Source organism: Silene latifolia, chromosome 1 (genome assembly GCF_048544455.1).
Source record: "Silene latifolia isolate original U9 population chromosome 1, ASM4854445v1, whole genome shotgun sequence".
NCBI lineage: Eukaryota > Viridiplantae > Streptophyta > Magnoliopsida > Caryophyllales > Caryophyllaceae > Silene > Silene latifolia.
The window spans coordinates 82,823,326-82,846,882 of NC_133526.1; the positions used below are offsets into that span (position 1 = coordinate 82,823,326).

At 37.7% G+C, this 23,557-nt stretch overlaps 1 protein-coding gene and 1 pseudogene across 2 annotated transcripts; both read left to right on the top strand.

The window, feature by feature from the left end:
* The first annotated feature begins 3,102 nt into the window (after positions 1-3,102).
* Positions 3,103-7,364, top strand: LOC141607187 (DEAD-box ATP-dependent RNA helicase 41). 2 transcript variants are annotated; one of them, XM_074426548.1, is made up of 3 exons: positions 3,103-3,442; positions 3,743-3,839; positions 4,902-7,364. In XM_074426548.1, exons 2-3 carry the CDS (start codon positions 3,797-3,799, stop codon positions 6,443-6,445), a joined length of 1,587 nt encoding a protein of 528 aa, XP_074282649.1. In that variant the 5' UTR covers positions 3,103-3,442; positions 3,743-3,796; the 3' UTR covers positions 6,446-7,364. The 2 variants fall into 2 exon arrangements, with proteins under 2 accessions (XP_074282649.1, XP_074282654.1); XM_074426553.1 differs by having other exon boundaries at positions 3,353-3,442; positions 4,905-7,364.
* Positions 7,309-8,725, top strand: LOC141607197 (quinone-oxidoreductase homolog, chloroplastic-like; annotated as a pseudogene).
* The last annotated feature ends 14,832 nt before the right edge of the window (positions 8,726-23,557 follow it).

The window sequence follows — 23,557 nt, forward strand, 5'->3', positions numbered from 1 at the left end:
TCCCCACTAGATCCCACGCGTATCCAAGATATAATCAAAGCAAATCGCTCACCACCCCGAATGGATCACCACAGCTTTTAAAACATTTAAACGGGGTCAGTACTAATCACACAATTCCAATGTATATATCAACAATAAGACATACGATGTGACTTAGTGTCACATACACACACAACCACACCAATTCCAATCATCTCAATCACCGATCGTCCACTTTGGACCCCGCCACCCGGGGGGGACCGCAGCCGTACCCACCAAATCCCCGCTCCACATAGTGAGCGATAACCCCGTCCATTAATGTGCACATCCCCTTCCGTGGCGGGTTCCACGAAGGGCGAAACTAGGGCGTGAAGCCACTCCCGCAAGTGACCTCACTCAGCCGAGGACACGCCTCGAGAACCATAGACAACAGTCACAATCACAATCACAGCCGTCACAATACAATTACTATATCAAACAATCAATCTCAACACATCAACAATCATCCCATTATGGGACTAATACTGAGTAGGAAATCCTACCTGGAAAAGCAACACAATCAGACGGTCTCAACAGCTGTATCACAAATCCTTTTCTACGAATCCTCCTCCTAACATATAATCACATAATTACTAACAATCACAAAACTAACACAAACCCCCAATCCTAAAATTAGGGTTTAACGAAACTTGACGAAATACTATAAAATTGGTATGTAGATCTTACCCTCGACGCAAGGATCACAAAGGTATAAAGAACGATGGAATCCGACCTCTCAAGCTTCGGGATTTGTCAACAACACGGATGAATGCGAAGAACGTAACTTGAATCTCCCTTTTAATGTTATTAGGTTTGTAAAAGTGTATTATGAAAGTGACGGAAAGATTTATATATTAATCCGTGTTATTAACAAAACCCGTCGAATTATCACCCGCTAACCGAGCTACTCGATCGAGTAGCTAAGGTACTCGATCGAGTGCCCCCTTACTCGATCGAGTATCCTAGTTACTCGATCGAGTACCCAACAGGTCAGAAACTATTTTAAAACGCAACTCACCCTTACTCGACAGAGTAAGGCCTACTCGATAGAGTACCCAAAGACTCATAAATACGGTATTACGGTCTTCCCTCCTTAAAAGAACTTCGTCCCCGAAGTTCAACCCATACATAAAAACAAACATACTAACTCAGTCAAGACGCAACAAAGCTACTAAGAACTCAAAACAAAACCCCAACTTACAGAACATGAAACCATGAACTCTTAACACCAACTATACCAACTATTCCTACCTCCACACCTCGGTCACGATGTCGTATCAACTACATCATAAACTCTCCCGACACTAACTCCATACATAACCAACTACATAAACATCAAACGGAATGTTACAACCTCCCCGGCAACGGCGCCAAAATTTGACAGGCTAGTCGTGTACCTACCAAAAATAACCAACTGGCTCTAACTAATATAGCTAGGGAAATCGGGTCGATCTCCACAGGGAGATGGGAAAAAGTCAGCTTTAACTAAGTCTGACACGGTAACCAATTTGGGGGTTTGAATTTGTTTGTTGTAAACTAATAAGATTAAGGAAGAGGGGAAAGGCAAGAGAATAAAGATTAAGCAAATAAGGAGAAAATAGCTAAGACAGTCGGTTCACCATGATCATTCAGTAAAGCAATCTAAGTCTCAGGTCAATGCAAGTATGGGTTATGGGGTAATGAATATCTCCTTCCGGTCTTAATTCGCCCTAAAGCACAAATAGCTTAGCTTCCGCCTTCACTACGGTGCCCTAATGTTCACTACGAGTCTCACCCTTCCAACCTTCGGTCCAGGTCAAGGTTTACTACGATTAAATGACTAATTGCGTCGACTCAATTAGACAGAAACAATTAAATGTAGCGATTAACAACATAAATTACACAAGCATTAAACCTAATATATCAATTTACAATTCCTTCATAATCATGGATCCCCTAAGTCTTAGCAAAAAGAATTAGCTATGCATTAACATCAGATTAACAATAACCATACATACACAAGAAGAATTAAACATGATAACAATAAACAAGATTTGAATAAGGCAATTGCAAAAATAAAAGAAGAGAAGAAATAATAGCAATAAAAGAGATTAAGAATAAGAATTAGAAGAAAGTATAATACCGATTACAAGGTTCGATCCAAGGGAAGAGTATGAGAGATTAAGAGAGAAGAAGAGAAGAGGAAAGCAACGTAGTCTGTAGTGTCCCCCTATTCTTTCGAAAATCATACTACTTAATCTAATAACAAAGCCTAATTACAAAGCCCATACGAAATAAGGCAAGAAACACGACTACAGAACAAAACCTCTCGATCGAGTAGAATTAAACCACTCGATCGAGGAACTAAGCAGCAATTCCACTCGATCGAATGGAAAAACCGTTCGATCGAGGACTTCTTATAATGGCCTTCTCGATCGAGTATTAAAACAACTCGATCGAGTGAAACTTCAAGAGATAAAGCATTCGATCGACTGAAAAGAGGTCGATCGAGCTATATTAGCGCATAAGGCACTTTGACACCTTCCGAAATCAGCTCACGCGTCTTCAAAGTGATGGATTCCGAGCTCTGATTCCTTGTTCTCCATAAATGTATGGAAATGGGACGAGTTTAGGCTTGATTTATCTTCTTTCCGGTCCGTACCTGCAATATACAAAAGACAAACCAAAGTAGACTATTCGGGGGTATTTGTAGCTAGATGCCACGTAAAATAGTACAGAAATGCGTGTAAAAATGAGTAAAAACCCTATATAAAATACACGCATCAATACTCTTAAATTATACTTCCTCCATTCAACTCCACTCTACCACTTTCTTTTTTCACGTTTGCCAACGCGTGTTTTACGCGCTAAATATCATTAGCTACGTATTTGCAAAAATTATAAAAGTTAGATATTTTTAATGTACTCGTAAAGACGAATCAAACAAGATCCCACATGAATATATTTCCACTTACGTATCGAGAGAAAATCGAAATTGAATACACAATTGTGAATAGTGTACAAAAGTGAAATAGGTAGAGTGGAGTTGAATGGAGGAAGTATATTAAATCCGTTCCAATGTTTGGTTGGCTCTTGGAATGGATTGGAATGAATTTGCTCCATTGCAATGTTTGTTGGAGTCTTTTGAAATGGGGTTAGATACCCAACGAATTCTAACTTCATTTCAACCCTTAGAATCTCATACCCAACTTCCCCCTTAATATCAAACTCCATTCATCTCTTCTACATTTTTTAGATGAACCAAACAAATTTATGAGGAAATGGATTTAAAACCAATATCATTATAGATTCATATTTCAATCTATTCCAGGTTATTGAACCAGCTAAACCTGGGTACGGAGACCACAGCAAATGGGACGAATAGCAACTGGGATTCGAAAACCCTAAAACCAATTGTAAAAATTGAATTTTCTTTCGAAAAAAGGTTAGTAGTTCGATTAACATTCTTTTCGTTTAATTGTTTACAATTGCTACCTTTTTACTTTTTCCCCTTCACTGAATTTGTTATTTTCGCTACATTTCAAGGATTATTTCCATATAATATAATAAATACGTTTGAAAGCGCAATTAACATCAATTTATGAGGCGTTAATTGTAATTTTCACAAGTTTATTGGTTCTAATTGTAACAAATAAATGGAAATTAAAAACTTGATCACACATGTACTTGAGATGATTTTGTTAGGGTTTGCATAAATCGCCTAAAATTGAGCTAACTTTTGTAGGCAAACTGATGAATTGAAGTTTTTCGACGTCGAAACGACGGGTTTCAACATCAAATGGCACACTCAAATTCCAATGGAAATGAACCGGAGGGCGCTGGTAATTGATGCTTGATCCTTATGTTTTGTTGGAATTGTTATTAAAGAAAAGTGTTCTTCGGTTTGATTTGTACGATAAATGGTTGCGACATTTGACCCTTAGTTAAACAGTAAAGGCGATGATGTTGTTAAGGTACTAGGTAATGTTGGACTAGTAGCTGCTTTGGCTGTGGCATATGACATTCATGGTTTAAGTGGCATTGCGGTTTTTTGTGTGCATATGAATGCTGAATTTCGCGCCTGAGGTAGTGTGTTTTTAAGTAGCAAGGGGTTAGCTGGATTAGGCTATCGATAAGAGTCATTCTGTGTGTCAAACGTTTGTTTAAGACGGGGTAATTGAGTTAGGCGTGCTATCTTGTAAACCTTAGCCAGTTAGCCGTTTGTGCTATGACTACAATCTTACTAGTGCATCTTTTGGTCCCTAAAGAGTAGATTTAGCAGAATTGACCGAATCAAGATTGACTTAGGCCCAGAAAGTATAACCTGAAGCCCTGAAGTATGCTGGACCTAAATTGGTTCGACCCAAAACCACCCGATCAGAAATGACACAACCCAAAATACCCATAATTGAACATACCCAAAATGACCACCTGATTGCCACGTCTACTTAAGAGACTTGAATGTGCCCTCTGACTAGTGACTACATAGTTGTTGGAGCTTGGTGCTGTTAGTGGATGATATGTGCTCAATGCAACTTGTATTACACTATTACCTCCGTGGTCAGATGACTATTATTGAACTAGGAGTATGATATTGTGCTAAAAGATGCTCATAGGCGTATAGCTAGTCGTCTTGGTGGTTTGTGTGTACACTATTGCTATTGTCTGTGAACAGTCATGGGAACAAGATCATGCCTGTTTCAGAAGACGTAAGCCATTTGTCTGTGTGGCAATTGTCAGTTTATTTGTCACTGGTGTGTTTGCTTGTGTGTATTATGAATGATATATTGCTAAACATCTGCTCCAATTCTCCATAAAAGAAGTTAACGAACTTTATCCCAGCTTCAGGTATTTTATCTTATATTTGACACTTGGATGTTTGTTTTTTGTTGTGTCAACTTAAGAAGAGGCAGATGAAGTGAAAGTGAGGTGCTGGGATCAGAGAGAAGCTGAACCAGGGGAACCCCGTTGCATAATTTGTGGCCGTTATGGGGAATATATATGTGATGAGACAGATGATGATATTTGCAGTTTAGAGTGTAAGAAGATGCTGTTGGAAAGGGTTGCTAAGTCAAAGCAGCCCTCTACTCTTCCTGTCCCAAAACGATTGCCTGCTACAGATGAGTGCTTTTATGTTAGAGATTCCAAGCAAGAGTCGAGCTTTCAAAGTTTGTCCTGTGAAAAAGCTGCATTGCTGAGAGACAGACTTGACATTCTGGTCCGATGTGGTTCTGTTCCTCCGCCAGCGTTGTCCTTTAGTTCTTGTAACCTTCCAGCAAAACTCTTGATGAATATAGAGTCTATGGGATTTGAACTGCCCACTCCTGTTCAAATGCAAGCTATACCAGCTGCGTTAGATGGGAAGAACCTTCTTGTTTCTGCTGACACAGGTTCTGGGAAAACAGCTTCATATTTGATTCCGATCATCACTCATTGTGCAAATTTGTTGTCTGAGCAACTGACAAATAGAAAGCCATTGGCGATGGTTCTTACACCAACTAGGGAACTATGTGTGCAAGTTGAAGAAGAAGCAAAGATGCTTGGTAAAGGTTTGCCGTTTAAGACTGCACTTGTGATTGGTGGTGATGCTATGGCTGGCCAGGTTTATCGCATCCAACAAGGTGTTGAATTGATTGTAGGGACACCTGGAAGGCTAGTTGATCTTTTAACCAAGCATGAGCTTGAGCTGGATGATATTTCTATATTTGTCCTTGATGAAGTTGACGTTATGCTTCAACGGGGTTTCCGAGATCAAGTGATGCAGATTTTCAGGGCTCTATCTAGCCCTAGGGTCTTATTGTTTTCTGCAACCATATCTCCTGATGTTGAGAAGATGGCAAATTCAATGACAAAACCTTTGGTGATCGTCTCAGTTGGAAAACCAAATATGCCAAATCAGGCAGTAAAGCAGATAGCCATATGGGTTGAGTCAAAAAGCAAGAAGCAAAAATTGTTCGACATATTGATGAGCAAGTATCATTTTAAACCCCCGGTGGTCGTGTTTGTGGCTTCAAGAGTAGGAGCAGATCTCTTAGCTGAGGCAATCACTATTACTACCAAGATCAAAGCTCTTTCCATCCATGGGGATAAGTCCATGAAGGAGAGGAGAGAGACTATGAGGTGCTTTTTGATGGGTGAGGTCTCTGTGCTTGTGGCAACTGGATTGTTGGGCCGTGGTATGGACCTTGTGAGTGTGAGGCAAGTCATAGTGTTTGACATGCCTAATACGATCAGAGACTATGTCCACTTGGTTGGCCGAGCTTCTCGACTTGGGAAAGAGGGAAATGCAATTGTGTTTATCAATGGGGAAGACAAGAAATTGTTTCCAGAATTTGTTGACGTGTTGAAATCAATGGGAGCCGTTGTTCCAAGAGAGCTTGCTAATATAAGATACATAGTGGGTACTGTTTCCAAAGATAACCAGAGAAAAAGAAAATTTGGCAAGTGAAGTTTTGAATTTGCTTCTGTGGCTCTGTTTGGCGGTCTGTGAGAGGAAGCGCTGCTGTTGGGCACAGCAGCAGATAGATGTTGGCTGGGCATTTGAAGGCTCTTTTCTGGCATGGAATCTTAATTCTCAAAGTTCAAGTGTCTTTTGGCAGTAACTTAGGAATGGATGAGGCAGCCCTGGAAAGAATATTAATTATAGGCGTAACTACTAGAGGATATCCTCGGCTATGTCACTCTGATTGGGCTACAAGTGTCGAATGCCAAACAGCTATTTTGTGTGCAAAAAATTGCCCTTTTGAACTGACATGTAGTGTCTTCGTGTTGTGTTATCGGACTTGAGACACGCAGCCAAAGAGATTTTGCCTTCAAAGGATTGGAAGCTAGAATCAATCCATTGCCCAGAGAACTTAAGAGATGGTAACAAAACATTTCAATGCAGTCCTTGGTGGAAGGGAGGCTCTAAAGTCTTGGTCAACTGGTCCACAGCTAAAGTTTGAATTCTGAAGACACCGTCTTAGCAAGTTTATAGAACCTCAGTCTTGTTCGGCTACTTCTTCAAGTTTGTCTTGCTGAGGCTTTGCCTAGACCACAACCTACATCAGACTTTCCAGAACATTCCTCGTGACAGTTGGACGTGAGCTCCAGAATTCGTGTCCACAGCATGAAGAATGCCATCATCAGCTAGACAGGTATAGAACTATAGATAGAGTCAAGGAATGTATGTGCGATAATGAAATCACAGTAGGCTGTTGAGTTGACGGTGTGACTCATAAGCTTTCTAGCGGTTTGCTTATGGTTTGTACAAGCTGAATAATAACTAGATGAACCTGAAGTCTGAGACTGCTTGCTAGAAACATGCTGTCTCGGGTAACAATGTACATGGTTTTGTGTAAACAAATAATAAAGACGGAGTTTAGCCACTCGAGCTTGGAAAGGCAGCTGTATCCAGCGACCAGCGTATATGAAGGTAGTTTGGCGTTCTTACTTTCCTTTTCCTTTATTTTTTTACAAAGAAAGACTATAATAAATTAATAATACTCTATATAATCATACATTCATACCAATATTAGACCAGACAATCGATTAAGTTTACGTTCTTCCCTATCAAATAACTGGGACGGAGGGAGTAATATTAGCAAACAACCACTTAATGTAAGGACTAATCTCATTGGGGGTAAGGGTCAAAAGAGCCGTCTGCGTTCTATGCATGAGTTATGAACTAGAGGTTGCAAAACCTCCACGAACCACAATCCCATAGTCGATCCATTACTCCATTTGCTCGTCTGCGTCTCACATACCATGTCAATTACTCACTTTTGTAGCAGAAACTTCCACTTTTGGAAACACCAGTTTACCATTTTACCCTTTGAACTTCCTGTATCAAGACGTAATACGAGGGTATAACTAATGCATGCTGTTCAATATTTTAGCCATGGTGGTGGCGCTGCTGCTCTTAAGGTTTTCTTCATTTATCCTTTTTTGTACGAGTCTCGTGCCTCTGCTGCTCTTAACTGAATTGTTGTAGGAACTAATGTAGCAGGGGAGGTGGTTCAATCTGGATCGTCGACCAGCAAATTTAAAGCTAGCGACAAAGTTATCGCCTAACATAGCCAAAGTTATCGTCTACCAACACTCTGGTTACAAATTCCATTTTCTATGTCCCAATCAATAGAGTTTACGGTCTTGCCTCTAATTTCACAGAATGGAGGTGGACTGGCGGAGTACGTTGTGGCAAAGGAGAATCTAACAGTCATCAGACCGCCCGAAGTATCAGCAGATGTCGACTCAGGCTATGACAGCGCACTACGCTCTCAGTCAGTCAGCAAGCATCAACCTCAATGGAACCGGCGGCCTGAAGAACATACTGATCACAGCCGCTTCAGGAGGTGTGGGCCACTACGCAGTCCAACTGGCAAAACCCGTAATCTAAATCTGGTCAGAAGCCTACGTGCTGATGAAGTTATAGACTATATTACCCAAGAAGGTGCTGCCTTGAAGAGTTCTTCTGGAAAGAAATAGGACTCTGTTGTACATTGTGCAACCTGGTTTCCTTGGTCTCGGTTCAACCTGAATTGAGCACTTATGGGAAGCTCATAGACTTGATTCCTGGGTTAAATGCAATGTTGACTTTTATGGTAAAAAATATTACATTCTCTAAGAAAAAACGGCTGCCTTTATTTGTGAAGCCAAATGAAACAGTGATAGACTCGAAACATGCATTGAGTAAAGCTGTAAAATTATAATAGAGCCTTAGTAGTATTAAAGGGCCCTCTAGTGTGAATCAAACATCGTTCCATCAATATATACAACTAAAAGAGGTTTTGTCCAAAAAAAAAAAAAAAAAAAAAAACTAAAGGAGGCTTTTTTTTTTTTTTTGTAATTATACTATTAGCATTAGAATTAGGAGAAATTAATTATTTAAAATTTTTCTATTATAATTAGGAATATAATTTTCCTATTAGAAATAGGAAATAAATTAATTATTTTAAAATTTTCCTATTAGAAATAGGAAATAAATTAACAATTTATTAAGACTTTTTTTCCTAATTATACTATTAGAATTAGGAGATAATAATTATTTAAAAAATTTCTATTATAATTAGGAATATGATTTTTCTATTAGAAATGAGAATTAATTAATTATTTTACAATTTTATTATTAGAAACAGGAAATAAATTAATTATCTACAATTTATTAATACTAAAAAATTATTCATTAGTATTTGTTCACTTTTTATTAAATTAGAAGGAAAAAAAACCTTTAATATATTTATAATATCCAGTTTTATGACAACTTCCGATTAAAAATATGAGGTATTATGAGGCTAAAAGGCCCTAGGCCGAACTGGGTTGTAACAAATGTGCATGCATAATACGTACTACATGTAATTTACTCGTGTAAAGAGTAAAATGAACGCTGAAATATGCCCCTACGTCTTTTGTTATTGCTAATGTCATATTTAATTATACATAATACGAAGTTTATTTTTCAAATGTCATATGTATTTCTCCTACTAATTTTAAAGTTATTTCCCTAACAATACACTTCAACTTCTATTGATAATTTATTATTATATTATTTACATTCATTTGTCATTATATAAAAGTATATTAATAAAAAATTAAATAAGATATTCACAAATTATTGATAAGTACAAAGTTTGATATCTATTTTTCAAGGAGTATTAAAAGATAAAGAAAGTTGCTGCTAATATGCGAATCGAAATATCATATTATGACAAATGAGTAAATGTTTTGAAAAACTTTATTGTGCGATTGTTTTACAATTTAAAGTAAAAATGGTACCACGAGTAATAAAATAGATTTGAATGAGGCTTGAAGGTAAATTAGATACACTTATTATAGAAATATGTATAAGGTTAAGATTCAATTCAAGCAACGATCAACATTAAAAAAAACGTCATAATAATTACATAAAAGGGTAAGAGTATTCTTTCCCTAACATAGTGAAGACCGTCTCTCTCAAGCTTTTCTTCTGACAAATTTACATGCATAAAAAACGGTACTATTCAATTATATGGAACAAACTAATTATTGTTGATGCTATAATTTTTTTTTTGTGTAAATTGAGCACATCATCACTATAATTTAGGGAGAGATACGAATTGGGGAAGGGTGAGACATATTCGTCATGCATAATACGATGCTTTAACCACATTTAGGCAAAAATATAAAAATAAATGAAAAAATTTAAACCTAAAAGGGGGTCACGTACTTGCCAACTCTTCTATAGTTCTCTACCGCATTAATATTTTCATGAAGTTTATGACATTTATTTCATATTAATGAAAAAAATGATTTTACTGCTTCGTACAATTTGTGATTTATAACTTTTAGCTAACTTATTTGAACTTGCTTAAATTTATACTCCATATTTTAAGTGAAGAATATTAACAATAAATATGATAAAGATAAAGTTTGATCTTTAATTTCGTCGGAGATAAAAAACGCAATTTTTATTTTCTTATAATATACTAATTAAAGGTCCTAATGTAAAACAGGAAATTACACCACAATCTACTATTTCAATATGTCGATGATTAACACTCAAAATAGCACATTTGTTATTTAAATAGTGTAAAAACTCTCAAAATGCTAAAAAAAAAATGTTCAATCTGTTGTTATCAAAGAAAACCTAAGTTTCTGCATTTTTTTTGTCATGTTCAACTTGATCTTTACGGGATGCAAATGTGAAGAAGTTCAGAAGGTAGCGGATAGTTTTGTGTTAGTTAGATGGACTTTTCAAGAGAAAGATGAAAGCTTTGCATTTTAGACCGTTTTATTTGTGAACCGAGGGGATTAAGTAGTGGGCTAAAGGTTGTTTCGAGTGGGAATGAGGTTGATTGTGACGAGTTGATTGACTAAAGTTTTTTCTTAGTAGATCTAGAAAAGGGATAATAATTATGAGATAATAAAATTTGAAGAAAAAAAGGACAATAAAAATGAGATGGAGGTAGTAAGATTTATTTATGCAAAATGAAATAAATAACAAAGTTCGTGTATATATATAATGGGGTTATTTAATAACAATACTGTAAACTATAAGGGTGCTTCTCAAAATACTCCAAACTATATTTTAACTACCAATAGTATCAACTTTTACATCAATTTTGTTTTAGATCATGTGTGTGAATAGGGAACAAAAATAGAGGTCTGCGTGAAAAATTTTGTTTCAAATGAGAAGATGAGGGCCAAGACTATTGCTATAGAGAGAAAGGGGGGGGGGGGGGGGGTGTAATATTGTGTCGGAATTTGGTTCACATTCAAACGTACTTCTATAGTTTGTCCGGGAGATATAACATTCTTGCTACCTCTAAATGATTTTACATAATTACAATTTGATCCAGCAATGATTAAATTATGGTTGTTATTCGAAAGAAGGAGAATATTTGCATCATTGAGTTGATTATGCAGAGTAGATATTATTGTTTTCCTTGACCAATTGAAAAACAAACAGGTATTAATGAACAAATTTTAAAAACTATCAGTCAAAGTATCATATATATAAACTTGATTTTAGTTTTATTTTTCTAAAAAAAAGTATTTTATTAATCAAACACTCTTTTATTCTTATGTCAATATTATGTTAACGGGAATTATTTATTGGTCATGCGGCATACATAAAATCTTAGACATGAACGATGTACTATATGTCTATATTCCATTTATTGTGAAATTTATCACACATTATTTTAATATCCGTGCAAATGTGCAACGCACGGGCAAGAAAACTAGTATCTACAATAATAATACTAGTTTATAAGTTAGTGACACAATTCTGGTTTTAGAGTCGTAAAATTAGTTTGACTTGTAAACAACTACATTTATTGGCCGTGCGATTAACGGATAACTTAATTGTGTTTTTTTTTTGTGAACTTGTGAAATATGTATGTTCCATAGATCATTTGTAAACGATTTTGATAAAACATACTCCGTATGATTGAAACCCTTACCTTTATAATAAAGACTACGGAGTCCCTAGAACCATTAGGGGGTGTTTGGTTCAAACACAAAAGGTATAAGGTATGGATTTGGAATGAGCCAAACCTATACCAAGTGTTTGTTTGGCAAATTTGGAAGTTTCATACCCATACCTCAAACCCATGAGGTATGGGTTTCTCATACCCAAGGGGAGGGGTGGGTATGAGATTGATACTCGTGGGCTAGGTAGCACCAAAACGGACACGGACACGGGACACGGACACGACACGGACACGTGACACGACATCTCTTGAAATTTAGGACACGGGACACGTTATTTAAATTTAATAAAATATATATTTTATAATTATAAACGTTCGATTTTATTTTTATAAAAGTATTTGATATTAAATTTAAATAAGTGAAGCTAAAACTTGCCTTGATTATAACTCATTTTCATTTACTATCCAAACGAATCTTTTAATCAATCTCTTTCGACAGCTCATTTCACGCTTAAAGAACATCATTCACCACAAATGATGTCCAAATGTCATGGACACGCGTCGGACACGGCCGAAATACCATGGACACGCGTTGGACACGTGACCGAATAAATGTAGAAAGTTAGACACGGCTTTATAGGTGTCCGACACGTTTCGACGTGTGTCCGAGGAGTGTCGGTGTCCGACACGGTGTCGGACACGGGACGGCTGATTAGGAGAAGTGTCCGTGCTACCTAGCTCGTGGGTATCAAACTATAATTAAACAAAAATGTAAAAATAAATATTGTGACATATTGTAAATGAAATATTTTATATAATTTTTTGATTAAATCTTTATTTTCATGATTTTATATGTTAAAATTATTATTTAAAGTATTAGATTTTACATATTTCAACTTTAGCTTAGTTTCAAACCCATACCGCATACAATTGAAACAAACACAAGGTATGAGGAATGGAGTTCCAACCCAATACCACTCAGGTATGATTCCCGATTCCAAACCCATATCCATGCGCGAAACAAACGCCCCCTTAATTGTGTGTTTTCTTTAATTTAAACTTGGAAATGTAGTGTTATGTATCACTAATTTTCATTTTAGACGGCGTATTTTGTCTTAAGGCTTCATATGGGCCTTCTTTAATATTATATAAATCAACTTTTATTCAGTACAATATTTCATCATATAGTGTTTGTACGCATGTTAAAATTTGAGCTATATTCAGCTACACAATTTCACAAAATAAGATAATACTGTACTTAAAAATTATAATTTTAAATTTATCTCACTTTGCTAAAAGTTCATTGGCTGTCTATAGTACATATAGTCCATACTCCATAATAAAGGGAGGAGCGTCATAGCGATAAATTGGTGTCGTTAAATATTCTAATTAGCCTATTAAATCTATAAATAATATAAAAAAGACGAACTTAAAAAGTTACATGGCAAAATCTTTTACTATACAAATCCTACGTGGCATCACTAAAAACAAGTTAAAACACTAAAACTAATTTATTCGATCTATAGTATATTATACGGAGTATTTACGCTACTCCGAATAATAACTCACAAAGCAAGTGGATAGTATGCTTGAATGTGGCGGTCAAAATGTTGGAATAAAATCGTAACAACGGATGAAAGACAGAAAAAGACAGAAACAAAGACCAGGAAGAATACTTATCGAAACAGAATAGCAGTGCCGTGGTAATGAAGCCACTGACTTGAAAACAATATCGGCACGACTCCGGTGGTTATCGCCTACACGTCGTATGTTTCCCAAGGTTAACACTGCAGCTTTCGTACTTGACCACTAAAGCAAGAAAGCTTTGGAACAAACAGATACAGTACCCGGAAGAAACTCAGAAGCAACAGAAGGAGAGCATATATGAGAAGAGAGGAAGAGAAGAGAGTATGTTGTGTATTGGTGTGTTCTTCTGTCAAGTGAACAGCTCTATTTATAAGGGAAAATAGAGCTGTTACCGAGACAAAAAATCTCAGCAATTAAGGGACGGTCAAACGTAATTAAGGGATTAATTACGCTCCCTTAATTTCTGCAATTAACAGTCATAAAAACTTTTGACTGAACAGAATATCACACAGATACACTGAACCTGGACCTAAACCAAAAACACACACAGCCCAAAAAGAAAAGAGGGCCTTTGGCCCGCCCCGCAGGGGCTCTACCCAAACCCGAGCCCGAGCTCGAGCCGGGCCGGGCCGGCGCGCGCGCGCGTGTGTGTGTTTGGATCAGACTCACAGGCCCAACACTCTTAACAAAAGCCTCCTTGGTCCAACTCTTATCCACTTGGGGACAAAGTAGATATAAAAACATCAAAAAACTCCCTTTCCCCACCGATGTGGGAGGAAGGCAAAACTCATTTTTGAGTTTTTGGCTTTGCTTGAAGCCATTACTACCAACAATCCCCCACTAATGGCGAAGAGAAAGCTAAAGAGATATTCCGGGTAAGGAAGGATTGGATACTTAAACCTTCAATGTCTTTCGACTTGAATTGACGTATTAGTGAAATGAGTCAACAACTTACTTTCAACAAGTGAATATCTTTCGATTTGAATTCCTCGTCGGACTTCGGTCGTTGAATTCCCCACAGCACATATCATACCTTCAAAATCTGTTTTATTCCGCGATTTCTAAGTGCAACGCTTTTAAAGCCATGCGTTTACCTTGGTTTAGGTGAGTGCTCTAGCGAGAATTTACATATTCACACATAGATGGTGGCTGGGCCATCACACCCCCACAGGTAGCTCAAGTGCTTCTCAGTAGCACTTCTCATAAGAGCTATTAAAGACAAAAGTCCAACCTCAAATAAAAACACAATCCATCAAGTGCGTCTCAAAAGCACCACCAGAATTGGCTATGGATGTCAAATGCCATAGGAATGAGCTGTAGAGTCCATCAAGTATCACACTCAAACTTGATTCAAGGACTTAAGCCCCATTCCCCTCGACATATCAAGGACTACTCTCCTTGTTAACCCCTTAGTAAGGGGATCAGCAAGATTGCGTTCGGACTTCACATAGTCCAAAGCAATCACCCCATTTTTCAGGAGTTGTTTTACCACACCGTGCCTGATCCGAATATGTCGTTTCTTACCATTGTAGACATTATTCTTAGCAACACCGATAGTCGCTTTACAATCACAGAGAAGGAGACTGGTGCAACCTGTCCCCCCACAAAGGCACACGTCTGCTAGTAAGTTCCTCAACCAATCTGCTTCTTGACCTGCCAACTCAAGAGCAATGAACTCAGATTCCATGGTGGAGCTAGCTATACAAGTCCTGCTTTGCGACTTCCACGATATAGCTCCTCCACCCAAGGTGAACACATAACCACTAGTGGAATGTATTTCATCATTACCTGCAACCCAATTTGCATCACAATATCCTTCTAAAACAATGCAGAAATTTACCATAATGCAAACACAAATCAATTGTTCCTTTTAGGTATTTAAGTAAACGACGAAGTGCATTCCAATGCTCGGATCAAGGGGTTATGTGTATATCGACTCACCTACTAACAAAGATAAGCAATGTCCGGTCGAGTACAGTTCATGAGGAACATGACACTTCCTATAATTTTAGCATATTCTTCTTGTGAGACACTATCACCCAAGTTCTTACACAAAGATACACTAGCATCATAAGGAGTTCTAGCAGGTGCAACATCAAAACTATTAAATTTCTTCAACACTTTTTCAACATAATGTGATTGACTAAGGGATATACCACTTGGGGTTTTCATAACTCTAACTCCAAGGATAACATCAGCTTCTCCTAAGTCTTTCATCTCAAAACGTGATGACAAAAATTGTTTGGTTTTATTTACAACAAATAAATTACTACCAAGAATTAACATGTCATCAACATATAAGCATATAATCACACAATCTGACCCAAACATTTTAGAATAAACACATGAATCAGAATTGTTAGTTATATAGCCATCATCAATCAAAGTGTTGTGAAATTTCTCATACCACTGTTTAGGTGCTTGTTTCAGACCATATAGTGATTTTCTCAGTTTACACACCTTACTCTCTTGACCCTTTACCACAAACCCCTCGGGTTGCAACATATAGATCTCTTCATTTAGGTCACCATTCAAAAAGCAGTTTTACATCCATTTGATGTACTACAAGATCATGAATAGCAGCCAGAGCAACAAGAGTTCTAATGGTGGAAATTTTAGTCACAGGTGAGTAAGTATCAAAATAGTCAATATCTTTCTTTTGTGTAAACCCCCTCACCACAAGTCTGGCCTTGAACCTTTCTATTGTTCCATCAGGTCTCATTTTCTTTTTAAAAATCCATTTGCTACTAATGGGTTTACTACCTTTAGGCAAATCAGTTAACTCCCAAGTCTGATTAGAAACAATAGAATCTAGTTCATTTTTAATAGCTTCTTTCCAAAAAACAACATCTATAGATCTCATAGCCTCATCATATGTTTTTGGATCATCTTCTATTAAAAAGCGAGAAACAAGCTCATCATAAGCACAAATATCACCTGCGATTTCGTAGATAAGTGAAGTCGATAGCATCGATTCGATGAAATCACTCCCGTAGCTCTTTTCAACTCTGGGCCTTTTGCTCCTTCTTGGTTCAACCGCATGATCCACGAAGTACTATTACTCGCATGTGTAGAACTCACAATAGGGTTAACAGCACGGTAGAAACAACGGGGGCATCGGGTAGTGATACTGTTTCCTTCTTTAAAGGAAATACCTGCTCAAAAAACTCAAGATCTCTAGCCTCGGATATAGACTGTCACTTAAAGACATGAACCTATAAGCAGAACTGTTTTGAGCATAACCAATGAAAACGCAGTCATAAGTCTTAGGTCCAATGGTTGGCCTCCTAAAGCTAGGTAAGCCTACTTTAGCCAAACACCCCCACACTTTAAGGTAACTTAAGTTAGGAGCATAACCTTTCCATAACTCGTAGGGTGTCTTGTCTAGTTTCTTATGAGGTACCCTGTTAAGAATATGACAAGCTGAAAGCACCGCTTCCCCCACATATCATCGTAAAGGCGAACTTAAAAGCATAGCATTCATCATTTCTTTCAAAGTTCTATTTTTTCGTTCAGCTACTCCATTCGATTGAGGTAAGTATGGTGGGCTCTTTTCATGTATCAAACCATTTTTCTCAAAAAAATCTACTAAATAACCATAGCCATACTCTCCTCCTCGATCGGACCTGACTCTTTTAATCTTCCTATCAAGCTGATTTTCTACCTCAGTTTTAAACTTTATAAACATGTTCTCAGCTTCACTTTTATTTCTAAGCAAATATACTTTGGTATATCTAGAAAAATCATCAATAAAAGTGACATAATAATGTTTACCACCTCTACTCATGGTGTTTTTGAAGTCAGCTAGGTCGGTGTGAATTAACTCAAGAAGATTCGTTTGTCTAGTTGTAACAGGTCTACTTGGTTTCTTAGAAAATTTGGCCTCGACACAACTAGGACACTTCTCATGAGTTTCTGAAGATAACGAAGGAATAAGCGACATAGATTTGAGCCGTTTAATCGAATCAACATTCACATGACCTAATCTACCATGCCAAACATCAAGAGACTCAACAATATAAGCAGAAGTAGAAGCATTATTATTAATGATAGGAGAATCAACATTCAAAACAAATAAACCCCCACAGTGATAACCCTTGCCCACAAAATCCCCATTGCGCGACATTACAACCTTGTCAGCCTCAAAAACAAGTTTCACACCAGCTTTGTTTAGCAAGGCACCAGACACGAGGTTTCGACGCAACGTAGGAACATACAAAACATTATTTAAAGCAAGAGTTTTCCCTGAGGTTAGTTTGAGAAAGATCTTGCCTTTGCTTGGTGATAACAAAGAGAAGAAGAGTTACCCATGTAGACACATTCACCATCAAAGAACATCTTCAAATTCAAAGAAAGAGATCCTTGTTAGCACAAAGATGCTTTGAAGCCCCTGTATCCAGAATCCAATCACTAGCATTTGCAACCAGATTAGCCTCAACCACTACAAAGAAGAATAATATCATCCTTTTCAAAACATTAGCTTCAAGAAGAACTTTCTTTTGAGGACATTGATAAGCTTTGTGACCCGTTTTCCCACAAACATAGCAAACCGATTTGGTTTCGGATCTTTGAGGCAGGTTTGGTGAATTTCCCTTGACCAGCTTTTTTGGCATTCGACCCTTGGATTGACCCCGACCAGACTTTAGCCTTTCCCTTACCCTTGAACCTATCTTCTTTTGAAGACCCACCAGTTTCAACAAGATTGGCTTTGACAAGAGCAAGAGACAATTTGACCGACTTATCTTTCGACGATTAGCTTCTTCACCCTCATGTGGCCTACTAGCTCTTGAAGGGACAAATCTTTTTTCTTATGTTTCAAATGGTTCCTATACTCATTCCAGGAAGGGGGGAATTTTTCTAGCAAAACATTGGCCAAGAAAATTTCATCTAGTTTCATTCCCTCATTAGTGACATCAGCACACAAGTTCTCATAAACATGAACTTGCTCCATAATTGGTTTGTCATCTACCATTTGAAACCCAAGCCACTTTGCCCGACAACATATTTTTTCTTACCCGCATCGTCGGCCCCATATTTTTCTCTAACAGTTCCCATATGGTCTTAGCAGATTTATGGACCGAAAATAAGTCAAAGAGGGTATTCGACATATGAGTAAGGAGATGGAACTTAGCAGTTTTGTTATCCTTATCATGTTTCTTAATTGACTCCTCATTCGACTTAACAGCAACAGACGAAGGTGGGGTAGTCTCTACACTAGCAAATGCGTTCATGACGGGAGGGTCGAAAAACAAAACATAGTCGATTTCTAGTTGTTCAAAATACATAAGCAGTTTCTGAGACCATCTTTTGTAGTTTATACCGTCTAAAGGTTCCAATTTTGACAATTCAGACAGAATTTTGTTTGAGACGGCAGCCATTGTTACGACAGAAATTATATTGTTTTCAAATTGTTGGAATAAAATCGTAACAACGGATGAAAGACAGAAAAAGACAGAAACAAAGACCAGGAAGAATACTTATCGAAACAGAATAGCAGTGCCGTGGTAATGAAGCCACTGACTTGAAAACAATATCGGCACGACTCCGGTGGTTATCGCCTACACGCCGTATGTTTCCCAAGGTTAACACTGCAGCTTTCGTACTTGACCACTAAAGCAAGAAAGCTTTGGAACAAACAGATACAGTACCCGGAAGAAACTCAGAAGCAACAGAAGGAGAGCATATATGAGAAGAGAGGAAGAGAAGAGAGTATGTTGTGTATTGGTGTGTTCTTCTGTCAAGTGAACAGCTCTATTTATAAGGGAAAATAGAGCTGTTACCGAGACAAAAAATCTCAGCAATTAAGGGACGGTCAAACGTAATTAAGAGATTAATTACGCTCCCTTAATTTCTGCAATTAACAGTCATAAAAACTTTTGACTGAACAGAATATCACACAGATACACTGAACCTGGACCTAAACCAAAAACCCGAGCCCGAGCTCGAGCCAGGCCGGGCCGGCGCGCGCGCGCGTGTGTGTTTGGATCAGACTCACAGGCCCAACACTCTTAACAAAAGCCTCCTTGGTCCAACTCTTATCCACTTGGGGACAAAGTAGATATAAAAACATCAAAAAACTCCCTTTCCCCACCGATGTGGGAGGAAGGCAAAACTCATTTTTGAGTTTTTGGCTTTGCTTGAAGCCATTACTACCAACACAAAATACATGGGAGTTCATCATCCCCCTACTACTTCCCCCTACTACTAAGAGAATAAAAATTCTCTTAGTTTTCCCTCCAAAAAATATATATCTAAATTAGGAAATAAGTATCATAAAATTATCTTTTCAATAAATATGTTTAATAATTATAACTCTAATCTTTTTATTAAATTCATAATTATTACTTTTCATTAAAATTAAATAAAGTTAGTATTATATTATAAATTAAAAGTTGTTAAATTTTTCAATAATGCAATAATTATTATTTTAGAGAATCACTTGACATCCCCTTTTTACTAAAAAAAAATAACAATCTCAAACCTTTTCCGCCTAAGTTTACCGCCTACGTCGCTAACTACTACTTACAGTACTTAGTATATTTCTCTAATTAACTACTCCCCTAATTCATTTTAATGATATTCTGATTTTGTACACAATAAAAGTAGTCATAAATATATGTTGTATAATTGAAAATAGAAAAATACCAATAGTTTAATTGTTAATTTTTCTTACATTTCAATCTAGAAAAACCGTGCTATAGCACGGGAGCTACACTAGTTAAGTTATTAACTATAGTTTGTAACAACTACTTTAAATGTTGAGCAATCAAACAGTTTGTAAAGCTATAATAATTAATAGAGTAAATTAATAATTACTCCCTTTTATAAACCACTTTTCTAAAATAACTCCCTTATGAAAACTCTTTAATAATTTACTCCCATAAAATGTTCTCAAGTCAAAAATTACATCCATTTTCACATTCTGGTGACATATTCCGTCAAAATTCAAATTTTCTATTTTAATGTCTAAATTTATGACGAAATTGCCCTTCATTATATTTTTATATACTTCATGTCTTCTCTTCTTATATTTCCACTTCATTCATCTCTCTTCTTAAATTAGAATTAATTGCAGACACAAGCGACTCATCGGTGTTCATCTTCGAAAAATGAGACGAGTTTTTGATGGTGCTATCAACAACGTAAGAAAGGCCTGGAAACAAGTAATTATTCTGTGGCATATCTGCAATTGCACAACAATATAGGGCTATGAACATCCAATGTATGTTCCGAACCTAGATTTGGGGTTTCAAAATTCATAAAGCTACTCATTCCTGTGCCTAATTAATTAATTCATTCATAAAGCTACTCATATATGCAATTGCAAGAGTATCAAAACTGAATCAAATTTGTAGCGATCAAAACAAGCCAACTATGGCAAACAAAATTCAAACCCGGATTTGGGGGTTTCAAACCCAGAAATTAGGGTTTCAAATCCATAAATTTGTCAAAATAAACCCAGAAACTAGGGTTTACAACACACGAAATACACAAATAGGATTATACATCCAGTTGTACCATAAGCATTGTACAACCAAGGTATAAGAATCCGAGCTTATATGTATTTTTTCTGAGCTAACTCAAAGTCCATGTTTTTAATGTGTAAATGGATGAGTTCATACTTTCTAGTAAAGCTCATATTGTTTAACATAAAGCTCGGATACTTTATCACAAAGCTCAGATTCTACACCGTATAACATATACAACTGGTTGTATAATCCATGATTTGCACGAAATAGGACTATGAATAGAGTAGGCAATGGGTCGTGCTGGGCCGGCCCGCGTGCCGGCCCGTCGTGCCTTCCTACAAAATTGGCCCGGCCCAGGCACGGATATTGGGCTCCTCGGGCCGTGCCGTGCCAGGCCCACTGATCCAAACCTACGCCGCGGCCCGCTCAAGGCACGACCATTTTCGTGCTCGAGCCTTGCCTGGCCCATGGGCTTTTCGTGCCTTGTCCGTGGGCCGGCCCATGTGCTTTAATATTTTTTTTATTAAAAAAAAAACGTTATATAATTGATATATTTTTAGTACTTTTTGTTTAATAAATGATGATTAATGGTTTAAATATATATTTTATTAAATATTAATGTACTTTTTGTTTAATAAATGATAATTAATGGTTTAAATATATATTTTATTAAATATTAATGTACTTTTTGTTTAATAAATAATGATCAACGGGCCATTCTTCGTGCCGGGCCGTGCCAAGCCCGTCGTGCCTGGTGCGTGCCGGGCTTGTAATACTACGGTTTTATGAGTCTCTGGGTACTCTATCGAGTAGGCCTTACTCTGTCGAGTAAGGGTGTGTTGCGTCTTTAAAATAGTTTCTGACCTGTTGGGTACTCGATCGAGTAACCTTGATACTCGATCGAGTAAGGGGGCACTCGATCGAGTACCTCAGCTACTCGATCGAGTACCTCAGCTACTCGATCGAGTAGCTCGGTTAGCGGGTGATAATTCGACGGGTTTTGTTAATAACACGGATTAATATATAAATCTTTCCGTCACTTTCATAATACACTTTTACAAACCTAATAACATTAAAAGGGAGATTCAAGTTACGTTCTTCGCATTCATCCGTGTTGTTGACAAATCCCGGAGCTTGAGAGGTTGGATTCCATCGTTCTTTATACCGTTGTGATCCTTGCGTCGAGGGTAAGATCTACGTACCGTTTTTATAGTATTTCATCAAAGTTGGTTAAACCCTAATATTGGGATTTGGGGGTTTTGTTGTATTTTGTGATTGATAGTGATTATGTGATTATATGTTAGGAGGAGGATTCGTAGAAGAGGAATTTTGATACAGCTGTTGAGACCGTCTGATTGTGTTGCTGTTCCAGGTAGGGTTTCCCTACTCAGTATTAGTCCCATAATGCATTGTTGGTGTTGTGTAATTGCTGATTATTATCGTATTGGTTTTATGACGGTTGTTGATTGATTGCTGTTGATGGTTGTGATTGTTTGTCTCTGGTTCTCGAGATGCGTTCTCGACTGAGTGGAGTCACTTGCGGGAGTGGCTTCACGCCCTAGTTTCGCCCTTCGTGGAACCCGCCACGGAAGGGGATGTGCACATTAATGGGACAGGGTTATCGCTCGGTATGATGAGCGGGGATTTGGTGGGTACGGCTGCGGTCCCCCATCGGCGGGGTGGTCCAGGGGACGATCGGTGACGGAGATTGATTGGAGTGGGTGCTTGTGTGTGACTTGTTTGAGTTGTGTTGTTTACTGAACTGTCGGTTATATAAATTGTGTGATTAGTACTGACCCCGTTTAATGTTTTAAAAACTGTGGTGATCCATTCGGAGGTGGTGAGCAGTTATTGAGCAGGTATCATATGATGCGTACGGGATAGCTGGGATGAGTCATTACGTTGCAGTTAGAAGTCTTCCGTTGTGTCAGACGATGTCTAGTAGCTTGATAGTTTTATCAGTAGACAGTTTGAGTACTTTGTAATTCCTTTTGACAGTTTTGGGTTTGAGACATGTAATCACTTAAATTATATTTACTTTTAAAGTACGTTTCTTTATTGTCTTATGATTATCATTGCCTCGGGTAACCGAGATGGTAGCACTTCCATGCCTTAAGTGGTCCTGGTAAGGCACTTGGAGTATGGGGGTGTTACAGGGCTCCACCGTGCCTGGGCCGTGCCGTGCCTAGGCACGGATTTCTGAAGAAAATCGCGCCGGAGCCCGTCTCAAGCCCCAGTTGTGCCATGCCCGTGCTTCCTCAATTTTCTCGTCGGGCCGTGCCGTGGGTCGTGCCTGACCGTGCCGCCCACCGGCCCACGGCCCTTTATGCCAACTCTAACTATGAACATCCAATGTATGTTTCGACTCAAAACCGAATTGAACCAAATAGTATACGCCACAAAAAAAATCAATTTAGTCCAAATTGTGAGTTGGAAGCAATGAATGGTGTGGTCCAAGGTTGGGGTGAATTTGCCAATATTGATTAGGTTGTACAACGTCATTAGAAGGGTCACTGTTCTTCGCATCGACATCTTAACCATAAAATAAAGGAAAAATTACAAATAACCACCACGTATTTGCGTATTTTTACAAATTACCACCACGTATTTGTG

Bases quoted from the DNA above. Each gene is read 5' to 3' on its own strand.
- LOC141607187 (XM_074426548.1), top strand. From the start codon at position 3,797: ATGGCACACTCAAATTCCAATGGAAATGAACCGGAGGGCGCTG. The intron at 3,840-4,901 runs GTAATTGATGCT...TGTCAACTTAAG, and splicing joins AAATGAACCGGAGGGCGCTG to AAGAGGCAGATGAAGTGAAA.